The sequence below is a fragment of the Amblyomma mixtum genome, chromosome 3, assembly GCF_055824585.1.
Source record: "Amblyomma mixtum isolate Tamu chromosome 3, ASM5582458v1, whole genome shotgun sequence".
NCBI classification, from domain to species: Eukaryota; Metazoa; Arthropoda; class Arachnida; order Ixodida; family Ixodidae; genus Amblyomma; species Amblyomma mixtum.
Genome location: NC_143014.1, coordinates 392983357 through 392997766, shown reverse-complemented (window position 1 = coordinate 392997766; position 14410 = coordinate 392983357). Strand labels below are relative to the sequence as shown.

General features: G+C 43.2%; 1 protein-coding gene across 1 annotated transcript in view; it reads right to left on the bottom strand.

Annotated features, from left to right (window-relative positions):
* Positions 1-3213: 3213 nt before the first annotated feature.
* LOC149357197 (uncharacterized) overlaps positions 3214-14410 on the bottom strand; it is a 58875-nt gene continuing 47678 nt past the window's right edge. Inside the window, exons 5-6 of the mRNA XM_089576532.1 lie at positions 6730-6826; positions 3214-4349 (exon numbers count right to left, since the gene is read on the bottom strand). Of these exons, the coding sequence (XP_089432658.1) occupies positions 4198-4349; positions 6730-6826 (249 nt within the window). The 3' untranslated portion in view covers positions 3214-4197. The remainder of the gene's footprint in view (positions 4350-6729; positions 6827-14410) is intronic.

Below are 14410 nucleotides of genomic sequence, written 5' to 3'. Positions count from 1 at the left end.
TCCTATCCCATGGGCCCGCTGAATCTGCTCTATGGTCACTTTTAACCTATCCTGGCAACGGTTCCTAACAAAGTTTTCGGAACTTTGCCAGATTTCGTGTGGCTCCTTGCCTTCGAAGCCATAGAAAATTAAATTCATCCTTCTGCTGTTATTTTCTGAGTGATCTACTTTTTTGACTGCCATATCGACTTTTCCCGAACATATTTGCGTACTGCTATTTATACTAGCAGTCTCGCATTCGTTGATTTTGAGAACGGCTATCCTTGATTCTAGTGACTCTAACCTTACCCTGAAATCACCCATTTATATTTTAAAGCTTGCTTTGTCTTTCCATTATGTTACTTAGCCTACTAAGAATTCTTGCCTGACCCTTTTGCAACCTTTGAAGGATAATAGCCAATTCAGGGCCGGGATTTTGTTCAATGTCACCCGACAGCAGCAACAGTTTGGCGAACAACCCCTTCACTGACAAAACTACATATCGCATATCCTTCGTGGGAACGGCAGATCTGGCGAATTTGGGCATTTTGCAAGCAGGTGTGGGAAAGGTCGTTGAAGCATCAGCTGCTCGACACAGTGAATTGGCCTCCTCAAGGGAATCTAAGCAGCAGTATTAGAAATGATTCTTTCTGGAGAGTCTCCACTACGTAAATGGACAGCTCGAAATGAATGGGCCATAACATGAACTACAAGCTCAATAGCAACTTACTAAAATATTATGTTTAATGAATAAATATGGCAACTGGCAAAAACAGCCTGAAATTAAACAAACACATTCACAATTAACAACATGCAGTGTATTGCCCTTTCCGCAAAATGCAGTTTCCCTCCGCATTCTGTTTCCTTGTGTCTGTTTCATGTTGGCAGTCTAAATAGTAATCAAAACGTCAATCAGTGCATTGTACCAACTACAATGCTAAAGTGACAAACGTCATGTAGCTGGCGTCTTGAATTCGCTCTTGCCACTGAAGCCAGTTTTGCCCACTGACATATGCAAATAATTTAACACAGCCAAAAGGCTACAGTAATAGACTCTAGGTGCCTTCACCACAATAGAGGTCAGCTCACATAAAGATTCTTTGATAACTTTTCTGATCTGGCTGAATGCACTGGAATATTTCTAGGGAAAACTGCTCACTACAAGTAAAGGAACAGCTCTTATGGTGCCAGCTCCACATGAAGTACCCAGCACAGAAAAGGAGATCAAGGTAAAACTACAATGCATGCAACAAAATGACACAGCTCCTCAGGGGTTGAAAGCATCTCCCATTGCTGCCAACTCCACAAGTTCCTTGAAAGCAAGCTTTCCGAGTTTCCAAGCCAGTCGGTGGAGCAGTTTATGACCAGCCTCTGAATTCATAAAAAAATACATCTGACAATGGCTTGTACTAAAGCCAACTAAGAACATGATTCCCAATCCCACACTTCCTTAGGCATGCCCTGCATTGCTGCCATGTCAAGTACAAAAGTCTATTTGTGCAGAGAGTAACTAAATTACATACAATACCTAACTTGCAAGAGTGATTCAGCACCTGAAAGAAGCTGAAAACTGAGTGAGTGAAGGTTTTTGGAAATAACCTTTCTGGGAGAGATTACAGACAACACAACCACTGAGGAAACAGCACTAGAAGGAACATAAGCAAAGTAATGCATGCTAGTCCTGAAGCAAATCTAAGATCAGGGTTTTTGGCTACCTAGACACATACGGTAGATTGCTCTAAACTTCGCAAGGAAAACGAAACTGTGAGGGTGAACTCTGCAGACAAATCTAGCTTGGCAACAACCAGCACACATATTTCTCATCTGCAGGAGAATTCTACAGGCAGGTCAAAGAAACACCAATGGAAGCCTTCACCTGTGTTGCTACTGCAAATCTAGTTATGGAACACATTGAGGAACAAGCTCTCAGATCACTCCAGCGACAACCAAATGCTTTCCTTAGGCATGTCGAGGACCGTTTCTCAATCATCAAGAGATCCCAAATTCAAAATTTCCTCCCTCATTTAAATTCCATTGCAGCGATTATTCAGTTCACACTAAAAGTGGAAAAAAGGAAACTTCCGTTCAGTTTTGGATGTCCTCGTAACCCAAAAACACAGCTCCCTTTAGTTCTTCATCTATTGCAAACCAACCCATTCAGGCCTATATCTGCACTTCACTTCAAATTATTCAATAATCTACAAGACATCATTTGTGAAGACATGATTACAAATAGTTGAAACACAATGCAGTACAGTACCCAAAAAACAAAAACCTGTCATTCAAGAACCTCACCATAAACAGGTACCCAAGAATTTTATTCAGATAACCATTCACCTCCAAAAACCCAACATGTGCCAAGAAATCAACCAATACCAATTAACCCCACCACAAAATATGCCACTCTTCCTTATGTCTGAAGGTTCCAGCGAAACTATCACCGGTATTCTGAAAAAGGTGGCCTCCGAGTAGCGCACATGCCTACGAACATGGTGGCGGTTTCCCCACCTGCTCCGAAAGACTGGCCATGGAGAGAGCTCAAGCACTGCTTACAAGATTCTTTGCGCTGACTGCGACACAAGTTATGTAGGCAAAAAAAAAACTAAATAAAGAATTCGACAACACAAAACTGAAGTATGCAACTTTGCAAGAGAATGCAGCCCAATAGCCGGACATTCCGAATATACCGACCCTAGAATAAACTTTCAAGAAACCATAGCTCTCGGAACCAAAACAATTAAATGAAAAAGGCTCTTATTCGAACCTACGCATATTCAAACTACCCAAAACAATATCAACCGCACAAAGGGCAACCTATCCTTCTGTGGAAGTGCTGACTTTTGCTCTGCAGCTCAGAGAAAAAGAAAATACACTGGCAGCTATCCCCACACTGACTGGCACTGTTACAGCCGTAGACCATAGCAGAGCCTGTGTCAAAATGTCCTCGCCCCCTCCCACACCCATCACAACACCGCAGTACTTATTTTCTGCCTGCCATGTACTTAATGACATAAGGCCACAGCCAGAAGAAGGAGCCAAGCTGGCGCCAAAACGTCAGCATTTTGAAATAAAAAAGTTTCGGTTGGAGATGTGTCACAGTTTACCACAAGTTATCAAACCCAACCAGACAGGCAACTCTATCAAAACATTTAGTTTTACGGTGTTGAACAACAATGAATTCACAACAGTCAACAACCAATGCCACTATATGCATCGGAATGCTTTCATGCTCAAGCACCCCCTCAGTGCCTAACAGCATCACTTCCTCAGGTAGCTGACAAGGAGAAATCCTAACCAGTGTCACATGCCTTGCATGTAGTGCATGTTACCAAGCGAACACAGGTGTCTTCTGAAAAACGGCGCTCGCCACAATGAGAGCATGCATACATAATGAGTTGTACTTGGTCAGGCTCAATTACACACCGATTACCCACAGGCCATCAGCATCGTTCCTCCCTGTAAAGCACACCAATGCTATCAATCTACACTTCAGCCAATCAGCGAATGCTACCATACAATTTCTCCATTGGGCCACACAAAAAACACAGACATAGTGTCAGAGAAGGCACTGCATTGCTTGGTGAAAAGCCTGCGGCAATCATTACACAGTGTGCACCTTCGATGGTTGAATCTAAGCAAGCCATGCTGCAGATTAAAACGGCTGCACTCATCATGTGCTGCTATACGACGTTGCCCAACACGCAGAAACCCACTGTAGTAGCCCAGCTGGTCAAGGTATTGTCCTTGTGATCTGTGCAGTTGGTGTGATTCCTGGTTGTGGTGGCCACAATTCAATGGAGACCGAATGAAGAATTTATTGCCCATGTGTTGCACACTGACGGTGCTTGTTTAAGAGCCCTAGACAATTGCAATCATTCTAAAGCCCTCTAGTGTGGCATCTGTGATAGCCCACCTACAGCTGTGGGAAGTTAAGCACCACATACCAAATCATACACTTGCATCGTATAATGTCAACCCATGTTAAAGAAGCCCAAGTAACAAAAATTATTCCAGCTTTCTCCACTACAGCGCACCACAGAGCTGATATGCACTTCAGTACAGCCAAACAACAACACACAGGAACTAGCACCGAAAGCCGAAAAATCTTCAGGGACTCTTGCTCACACAATCCAGATCTTCAGTTTGCTCCACCACAGAGGAGCACATCATTGCTGCTGACTGCGATGAATTGTGCTGACCAGGCCACTAGAGCCATCTTCATGTGGGCTTGCACAGGTGGTGCCTTGCTGACTGGCTCAAAGTGGATTCACAGGGATGGTGTAGCTGATGGCAGCATACTCGCCTGGCACTGCCACCGCTGCCACTCTCCATGGGCTTGTCAACGATGCTGGGGAGCTGGCTGATGTAGCCTGCATTACATAGAAGCAAACAGAAAAGAGCCCATGAAAAAAAATACAGTCATAAGAAACACTGCAAAGAACTGGTAATTCAGGATCTCTATACCGTCCCCCCCCCTCCCCCCCCCCAAAAAAAAATATTAGGGCTTGGAGCCCTGAACTTGACCACTGCAGGTGCCGCATTCTTTCGGGTAACCTCCGTTAAGTTAATAAGTTAAGAATCATATACTTGATCTTTCTCCTTTCATTCCATACATGCTTACAGATTATTATCCAGGCATCAAGATGACTGTCCCAATAGCACTTTTGATAGTTTGTGTTACTCAGCCCCCAACTATCTAGTGTCAGAACATTACACACCAATTTCACCATTCCATTACTTATGAAAGAAGCAAACACGGTAATCAAATACTTCTGTGAATGCTCTCTGGTGTAAGTACTATGAATTACCACCTCTCCGTTTCCATTGGCACATGCACCATATGTTGGTGGCTCGTTGACAATTTTCATTTGTATGAGCAGTATTATTGCTATTAGATGAGGCTATACGACCACCACCAAAGGCAACAGTTGCTGCACAGCTGAGCAACTGAGAGAAGTATTGCTTTTACGATGCTGCCTCCAAAGTGTGCGGTTGATACTACAATATCACAGTGAGGCTCCATTCTTATCCTCATATGAGCCTTTTTTGAAAATCTTTTTCTTGGCTTTCTTGAAAAACAAGAAGCACGTAAAAACCTTACCGCAAAACGGTTGGGGACAGAGCGCGACTTTCTGCAGTAGTGGTTTGCGCCTCGTCCTGGCCATTATCCACGTATTGGTTAACCCACGAGTTTGGAAAAATATGATTTTGTAAAAACAGGTCGGCTTACAGACGAGTAACTACATTAATAAGGCAAAAGTGCAAGCATTCATAAATGAGACGTGGAAACTATATGCATATCTGGAATTAAGATGCCATTCTAGATACAGTCGCAAGTCCATTTCGAGGAGCTGCAGATACCAGCGTTCTCCAGAAGTCGCAGGGACTGTGTTGGGCTGCATCTCGTGAACAAGTCGGCAGCAGCCAGAACCACATTACCATGCGCAATGCGCTCCCGCACATGCGCCCCACTTTGTGGCCTGCATTTCTTTTCAGGTTTTTGCCACAATGACAAAAGCCAATGACCTCCACACAAAAAAAAATGAGATAAAAAAGAGGACATTAACTAGCAGTCAGGTACCTGATGACCAATCAAAACAGAAAACTTTTTATCTGTTGACCACACCGAGAAATGCAATAACACCATGTTTTAACGAGGACTTTTTCTTAAAAAGCGTCTGAGAAAAGTAAGCACAGTACAACAGTGCAAGTGCACAGACTTCATAACATGGCTCAGTGAGAATGCTACATGTGTACGCTTATACATGTGACTATTATACATTCAGAATATTGGCAGCAGGGCTGTTGATTCATCTTAAACCTGAAAGCCATCAACTTCAAGTTGCAGCAAAGAGAAGCCAATAAAAGACACAAGCCACTATCGCTTTTCTGTTTCTCTTCTGCATTTTTTGGGCTAACTACAATTTGGCCTTTTCTAAGTTTCTCATGCCTATCGGTGCCTCACTTAATTTCTCTGATCACACAAATCTCTAGAGGATCACTGATTCTAGGTGTGTGCCATCAGAGTTCAAAAGTGCAGCGTGTGCCACTGGCTACCTGTTTTGACTACTGGACGTGGGGGCAGGCAAGTCCAACTTTCATCTCCGCAAGTGTGGTCTTTACTGACTGGCCTGTAATGCAGTCACACCCTTTTACTGTGGCTGATGTGTCCTGGAGACTTTTCTACCTGACAGTACTTCATGCCTGCTAAGAACTGGCACACGACCTTATGTTCCGAAGGCAGCAAAAATAACAAAACAAGAAGGAAGAAGGCGCAGTGCGATGCTGCAGAATCTTGTCTTTGAATATGCCATTTTCGATGCCTTGTTAAAGCGAGGCCACCCCAAGGCTGGCATAATCTGACGATATTGAATCTGATGTTTTCTGCATTTTTTGCCCTTTGTCACTGACAGAAGTGACGCCACACACCAAGTTTGCACTTCTTCATTGTCTCAAGCACAGTGATAAGAAGGGTGGTGGGGGCACAAGGCAGATTCAGCCTGCGACAAAGGCTGGGAAACACATATGCAATTGAATTGGTATGTTGTAGGGAGTATGCGCCAATGTTGCAGTGGCTGCCATATTGTGGTGCGTGGAGCATGGCAAAAGGCTGCTATCTGGTCGGTTTATCACCACCTGCTCCAGCCTGCATTGCGGAAACTACACACTGTACCACAAAATGGCGCCCGTGACGTCACGTGAATACCTCCTATGCGAGCCAAACTAGCCCAATTCGATGAAGTCACTCACCACCGGTAATGGCCGCCTTTACTTTCCGCAAATCCACCTTCATCGTCTCGGGGTCAACCAGAACATGGGTCACCTTGATTCTCAGGTATTCACCTGCCTGCAAGGAGACACAACAGTGCATGCCCTTCTCACTCACCACGCTGTCCCATGATGCAAGTGATCTCAGCAAACAGAAGAAGCATGCTGCTTCCTTCATGTGCGTGTCAGACAATGGGAGCTACACAGCATGCTTACCTCAGAGCTCTGGATAGCTGCCCTATTAAAACTACTTCCAGCTTCAGAAACGCAGTGCTGGTTATAAAATGCACCTCGTAAGTGTCCCTAGAACTTGGTTATCACACAAGGAAACTATTTGCCAGTCTAATGACACCTTATTTCACACCTGAAGCCCAGTCAGTCATGTGTAGGGCTAACTTAATACCACACAACTGTTGCTGTTATTAGACACCAGGTTTCACCTGAGAAGCTCCTCATGTAATAGTTGTAATTCATTCTTACCATTTTGGAACATTAATCTCCACACGCATGATGCTTTCCTGAATTTCCCACAGAACAGGCCATACGTGAAGCTTGAAACATGCACAAACAAAGGCACCCTTCAAGGCAGCGAATCCATAAACTACACTTTAGCTTATACCCGCTTGTTTGACAGAAGCACTCTCTCGGGCTTTAGCAGTTGCAAAGAAAGAGTGGTCATATTTCCATGTAATTAGGGGCAGCAACAGGATGGACAGACACACTGTGGGCACTGTCACTGGCAGACAGAGCAGCTTTACAGAAAAATGAAGCTTCTCGTTTGCGTTTCTCTCACAAATAATGCACCAAAAGAAAAAAAAGAAACACTGAGTCATTTGTACTTCAGTATAATGTATTTCCAGTGCTGCTAATGGTTAGCTTACAAGCAAAAGCCTGTTCCTTGAGGACAGCAGTCACTAATGCTAAGAAACACAAGTGGATGGGTTACTGAGTCTGCCGTGCAGGGGTACTCTGTCACATCACATAGAATCAAGTCTTTAGGTGTACAACTGTAAAGGGCCCTGCAAAAGTTTTACAATGCCAATAATTGTGGTCCAGAAGGCTGCTCAGGCATTGAAAAGACCAGTGCAAAAAATCCTACAGCGATAAGCACATGCAAACAAAGGCTATATTCTACTATTAAAGTAAAAAACCAAAGCAGGCGAAAAGATCAGAACTATTTCACTCGCCAATAAGGCCACATTTCTAGCAGTCAGTACTGTGCCTTGCGCACACACACAGCGGAAGCTTGCATGCCAGGGCTGTCCTGCTGGAGCATCCTACAAGCCATGCCACAGCCATTCATCCTTTCAGTGATGTCATCATCCCAACCTTCAGTGTACAGACATAACAGACAGAGGAGCTGTGAAGACAACAAAATGCCCTAATTCTTGCTACTAATCCTTTGGGTACGAGTAGAGCTGACAAGCATTTTCTCCCTATCTTCCTAATTCTTTGCCCCTTCCATTTTCCTTCCCTCCCACTAGTCCGCTGTATTTCTTTTCATACCTTCTCATTAACTGTCGCTTCCACTGCACAACTCACCTTTACAAAAGAGCTTGAAGGAACAGCAAGGAATGGCACTCCTAACATTGTTTGTGTTTTTCTCATTCAGTTCTCATGTTGCATTTCGCTTTTGGTTTCCTCCACAAAAAAAGGGAATGAAACTCAGGGGCACTGCTGTTTGCTTCTATCTACTAAATGTAAAGGAATAGAATGCAAGCTGCAGAGCCAACCAATCACCAAGGCAGCAGCCATTATGCTTCCTACCTCGTTTGTGTTGGCACAAGAGCCCAACATGAGAATTTCCGCAAGAGAGTGTGAAAAATTGAATAATGATCATCTTAATGGCTGCCACACTGGCTCAGTGGTTATGGTGCTCACATGCTGGCCTAAAAGATGTGGGTTCGATCTCGGCTGCAGTGGTCACATTTCTATGAAGCGAAATGCTAGACACCCGTGTGCAATGCCAGTATATGTTAAAGAACACCAGGAGCCAAGTTACAGAACAATCACAATCTCAAGACAATCACTAAACGGTCGCAAAGCCCCGCTCTTATTGGTCGGCATGGACTGGTAGACATACAGACCAATAGGAGTAGGGCTAACCCAGTAAAAAAAAGACAATGGGTCTAATAGAAAAACTTCCAGTTGAAACCAATAGGTCAAAAACTGTGTTTTCGCCACCCATTGGGCTTCGATCAATTGAGCCCAACTGCATGATGCTTCCAGTAAGAAATATTTGATCAGCCAATCGGGCCAAATGGTCTACCAACTGAACTCAATGGCACACCTATTTGACTCAAATGGTTTGAACTGGCCAGCAAAAAAATACATATAGTAATTTCATTTGGAACCAATTTGCTTTTCTTCTATGACTGCTTTGATACTTGTGCCAACATTTCTAGAAGGGAACTGAAATTATAATAACACGCTTTTATGAAAATCAAGCGGGACCAACAAGCACACAGCAACACTAGGCAAACACTATACCAACTTAAGTTCTAAACATACATCCACAGAACACACTTTTGCAGTCCCTTATTATACCCCAATCGTGAGACACTATTGCTAGGGCCAGTGGCAGTTGGCAATTAAGCAGTTATTTAAGAATGCTCGTGACAGTGTAAATGATGCAAACAATTCAGAAGATGAAGCTGCTATAATCTCTTTTACAAGAACCTAATTAGATTAGTGTTGTTTTACAGATCTCAGTGAAGGAAATCAGTGACTTGCATTTTTATTCTCCAACTGCATCAGCTAGTTCCAACCAACTGGAGCTTCCGATTGGTTTTCTGGGTTCCAACTGGGAGCTCCAATAAGATTCAAACGGTTCCAATTTGGCGATCCAACTGGGAGTGCCGAAACGAATTGGATCCTCAAGAACCAGTTGGGTAATCCAACTGGAAATGCAGAATCTATTGGAATGCCCAACTGCAACTCGCAAGACCAAATGGACTACCTAATCGGATTAATGAGCCCAATCGGCTGACCTATTGGGTGCAACTGGTTCCAGTTGAAACCAGATCGTGTACCCAATTGGACCCATTGTTATTTTTACTGAGAATGGATCCGGTTGTGACAGCTTTTTGATTTGATCGTTCTGTAATTTGGCCTCAGGCAGTCGAAATTATCCACAGCCCTCCAATATGATGGCCTTAATAGCCCGAGTCACTTTGGTGCATTAAACCCCCATAAACCATAAAACAAATCATTAACATTTTAGCACTCTCTTTGGGTGTCAGGGCTTCTGCAATCCCACAGTACACAAAATAAAAATAGAAGCTATAAGTCCAGTTTACACCAAGGGTCCCTTCATGATTAAAGGTGTTTTCCAGGCATCTACAGAGAAAATGTTGACAGAAAATCTAGTAGCTTATTTTCTCATGGGTAACTAATAAGGTGTAGTATTCTAACAAATATTCTTACAGGCCATTAGGTAGTCTGCAACTATGAAGTTACTTTCAGGACCAGCACTGGGGCAAAGTTTTGTACTTGAGGTGCAAATAAAGCTACCACCTTTCAGAGACATAAAGACCTCAAAAAGACTACCACTGCATGCCAAACTCCACAGTCAGCACTTTTAAACTGAAAACCTTCACATACACTTATGTACCACCTCAGAATGGCTTCCAAACAGGTCCCAGTGGCAAACTATTCATTAGCCAAGCTACCAGAGTTAACCTTGAAGCCATGCATTCTTTTTAAACCGAGTACAAATGGACAGAGTTATTTGATGTTTTCTGTTAGTTCAAGGATGCTATAAACACCTGAACAACACAGCAGCTGCAGGAGCTCCTGTAATGAGAGTGTGTTGCTCAACGCCACTATTTGTAGTAAAACAGATAACTGCACATGTTATCATTACATCTCGGCCAACATGACTCAGATGAGGAAAACAATGCCAAGAAAACACGATAACCTCTAGATGAGACAGACAAAACATTTCCATCTGTGACATAAAGTGGATGTGTGGGCTTTTTTGAAATATCTATAAAACAAACTGCTGATATTTACTATGGTCCATGTTGACTGTGCATTTCAGTTGTGGATAGAAATGCATATATAGTGAAAGTTTGTTGACAATTTTTTAATGACATTTATGTTCTCAGTTTGATTAATACACTTAACCTATATATGCCACACAGTTATGGTTTATAGGGGTTTAACATCCAAAGCGACTCAGCCTATCAGAAACGACATAGTGAAGGGCTCAGGGAATTTTTACCAGCTAGGGTTCTTGAATATGCACTGTCATCGCAAAGTACACGGGACTCTAGAATTTCGCCTCCATCAAAATTCGACCACCACGACTGGGATCAAACCCGCGTCTTTTGGGTCAGCAGCCAAGTGTCATAACCACTGAGCCGTCGCGGCAAATATATACCACAAGTGTCGTAAAACATTTTCTTTTCTGTTTTGTTTTGCTTTGTCGGATTCTTTCTGTATCTTGTTTATATATTACATCCCACCCTCCTGCAATTACACCTTCGGGGCTGTTGTAGGTACCTCGAATAAGTGAATAAATGGGCAATGGAGCTCCGCCTCACAAGCTGAGGGACACAGCTCCCTGCATACAAAGCCATGCAGAGTCCATTCCTCTTGCTGTGGTGCCATCACCATTTGCAGACAATGCAAATTCGCCGCAGGCACTGCAGGCCCTGCTTAAGCGTTACACCTGGCGACGCTTTTTTTGAGCAGCCATTCAGAAGCAACTACTCGTCCTTGCTTTTCCTGCACTTTTCCCAATACATAAAAAGTTGATCTGTGTCCTTGGTTCCCTTTTCTTCTCGTTGGTATTTTACAAAGTTTTGGTTTCTTGTGCAATTTCAACCATTTGTATGTTTTTTTTTATGGCTACTGCTTTTTCTTTTGATGTGTATTGGGCACATGCGATGCATTCTTGCTACTAATTTAATTTTTGTTGCTCGCGGTGATGTATGTCTTTTAGTACGTTTTGCCCTGTATATTTATAATTGTGTTTAATTTTTGCATTGTATCACGCGTTGTTTTTAATTTATTCTTACTACTTGCTTAATCCATTGTTTTTGCCCCCCTTACTCAATGCCCTTCTGGGCCCTGTAAGGTATTTTGAATAAATAAATAAATAAATAAATAAAAAAGCGACACACGGTGACTTTAAGGTTCTATTGTATAAGCACATCATAACAAGTCCACCAAACAAGTGTATATCAAACTGCAGAGTGAACTTGCCCTGTGATATAAATTCAGAGAGACAAGAATTTATATCTGCATCCGCAGTGCATCCAATTTTCTTGTATTTAGTACCTATAGATGTGCAGAAAGACGATCAGTAGTGGTAACTCTTGAATATCTTTTAGAATGGTGTAGGTTCAAATAGCACACACAGACTAGAACGGACAGTGAGGAACACGAACACAGTGCAGTCTTGCTCACTGTCCGTCCTGATCTGTGTCCACTGTTTGAACCCACACAACGGAATGACAACTTGCCCAACAAAAGACTTCTCACCTTTCAAAACTAATTAGGCCTGACGTATTCAAGCTTGTGCATCCACTCCATGGAAAAAGATAAAATTATAAAATTTTACCACCAAGTGTGGGTTGGCCCAAGACACATTTCCCAAGCATTCCACCCATGAAGAAACAAGCACCATGACGCAGGAACCTTGTGAACATTACAAAATCGGTAGGTGCCCTGGAGGGACTGGCAACAAAGCCAGTGCCTCCTGAATGCGAGGTAGATACTCTGACTACTAAACCATCGTTTCAACACTCCCGTGGCCCCGGTGTCCATCCTGTTCTTCCGATGGGTACAAGTTATGGCCCAGACTGGCACTAGGTTTTCCTTGGTGCACAGCTTTGGAAGGTAGCCTGTGTCTTCAAATCCTGTGACTTTGAGTGACCCTCATGCGAGCATCATGCCTCACGGATGTTTTGTTAATGGCTCGTTGTCTGCTTCTCAAAATATGCTATTAGGCCACCGGTTGGGCACGACAGTCAGAGGAAACTCGTGAAAAAAATTGCGCTCTACCAGACTATTTTACGACTACTGCAAGCTTCTCGTGCCATGGTGGTCCCCTGCAGTGTTAGTGGTGGCAGTGGCCATTAGGTAACTGCCACTGCTACCAATTTTTTTTTTCGTGAAAATATTTGCACTTTTCAGGCACAGGCATGTAAATACTTAAGCTGTGTATTGTCAGAACAAAACATATGGCTCTAGGCTTGTTCACAAAATTAACCTTTTTCACAAAGTTTTTAATTTGCTGATACTACAACATATATAGAGCACTGGTGATGCCAGTTGCATCACAGCCGCATTGACACGAATGCGACTTGTCTCAATTTTCTGGTCTGTTGCACAAGAGAAATGCACCAGGACAGAATATGTATCGCATAAATCTGCCAGACGGGGGTAGGTCTAGAAAGGCAAGCAGCTAGAGCTCAGCAGTGAACAGAAAAAGGTGAAGCATAGCCAGTTGAATTGTGGAAAGGCACCCCTCCCTGCCACCTGCTCTGAATACACCACCTCCCAGCTGCTGATCACAAAAGCAGCCCAAGCAGAAGGTGGGTGCAGCTTTCCCCTCCACGGCCTGCACGGGGCATGGCGCCACCAGACTTGATGTGGTGCATGTAAACGAGGGTGCAACAGCTGAACAGGACAAACAAGAAAATTCAATTAGCCACAGTCAAATTTGTGTAAATGTGGCTTATCTAGCGCAGCAAAATCCCTCAGAAAACTCTAATAGTAACACAGAAACCATTACTTTGTAAAGGCAGTTGCTTTCTGCCAATGTTTCATGAAATTTTGCACGTTCTTTGTTGGAATGCTTTCTTGCCACGTTGAATTTCTGCGGTAGTGAATTTGAGGTCCCCTGATAGTAAAATCCTCTGACCACTACACGATAAAATTCGCCTGTGAATGGACATTTCTGTCTGAGCAACAGTATATTCATCACTTTAAACAAAAAATGGCATGGCACTACATGGTTGCCAGTTATTAGCCCTCTGGTTGCACCCTAATAGTAATTTTCGTGGCATCTAGGTTTTTTTACGAGGCTGACAAGAAGACATTTCTCTGTCTTCTTTCATATATATTTGAGCTCAAGCTGGCCCCAGTGTGGCCAGCGCGCAACGAACAGCGGTGACACATGATGGAAACACCAAATTAGAGGAAGGAAACGCACATCTGCGCACAACCCCTGCACCAAAAAGCGGACTCAGAAAATGCATTCTTGAAGCAGCAAATACAGCAAAGCATTGGGTCTGATTAGGCTTGAGAAAAGGTGAGCGACACAGCAGAAGGCTCTAAACAAGCTTGAATCGCATTTGTTACAAAACCTTTTCGAATTGGTTAAAGCTTAGATCAGGCCTCTCCTTTTCCAAAATATAAAAAGCAATGATCAAAACAAATGAAACAATTTGCTCTCAATTGCTTCTTTCAAAACCCAAAAGCTTACTGCTTCCTTTAGAGAAATGCTGCATTTGCTGCATGTAAAGGCACTGAAGCACTGGCTGGCAGACATCCCAATGACACCAGGTTTCATGCCAGGTGCTATGGATGCAGTAGAATCAATAACAAAAGATTGGCCCTGCAAAAGAAAGAATGCTGTCTTTTATTCATTGAAATTGCCTTGAAAAGAAATTGCAAATTGATGAATCAAAAGATATAGTAACTGGCTTCA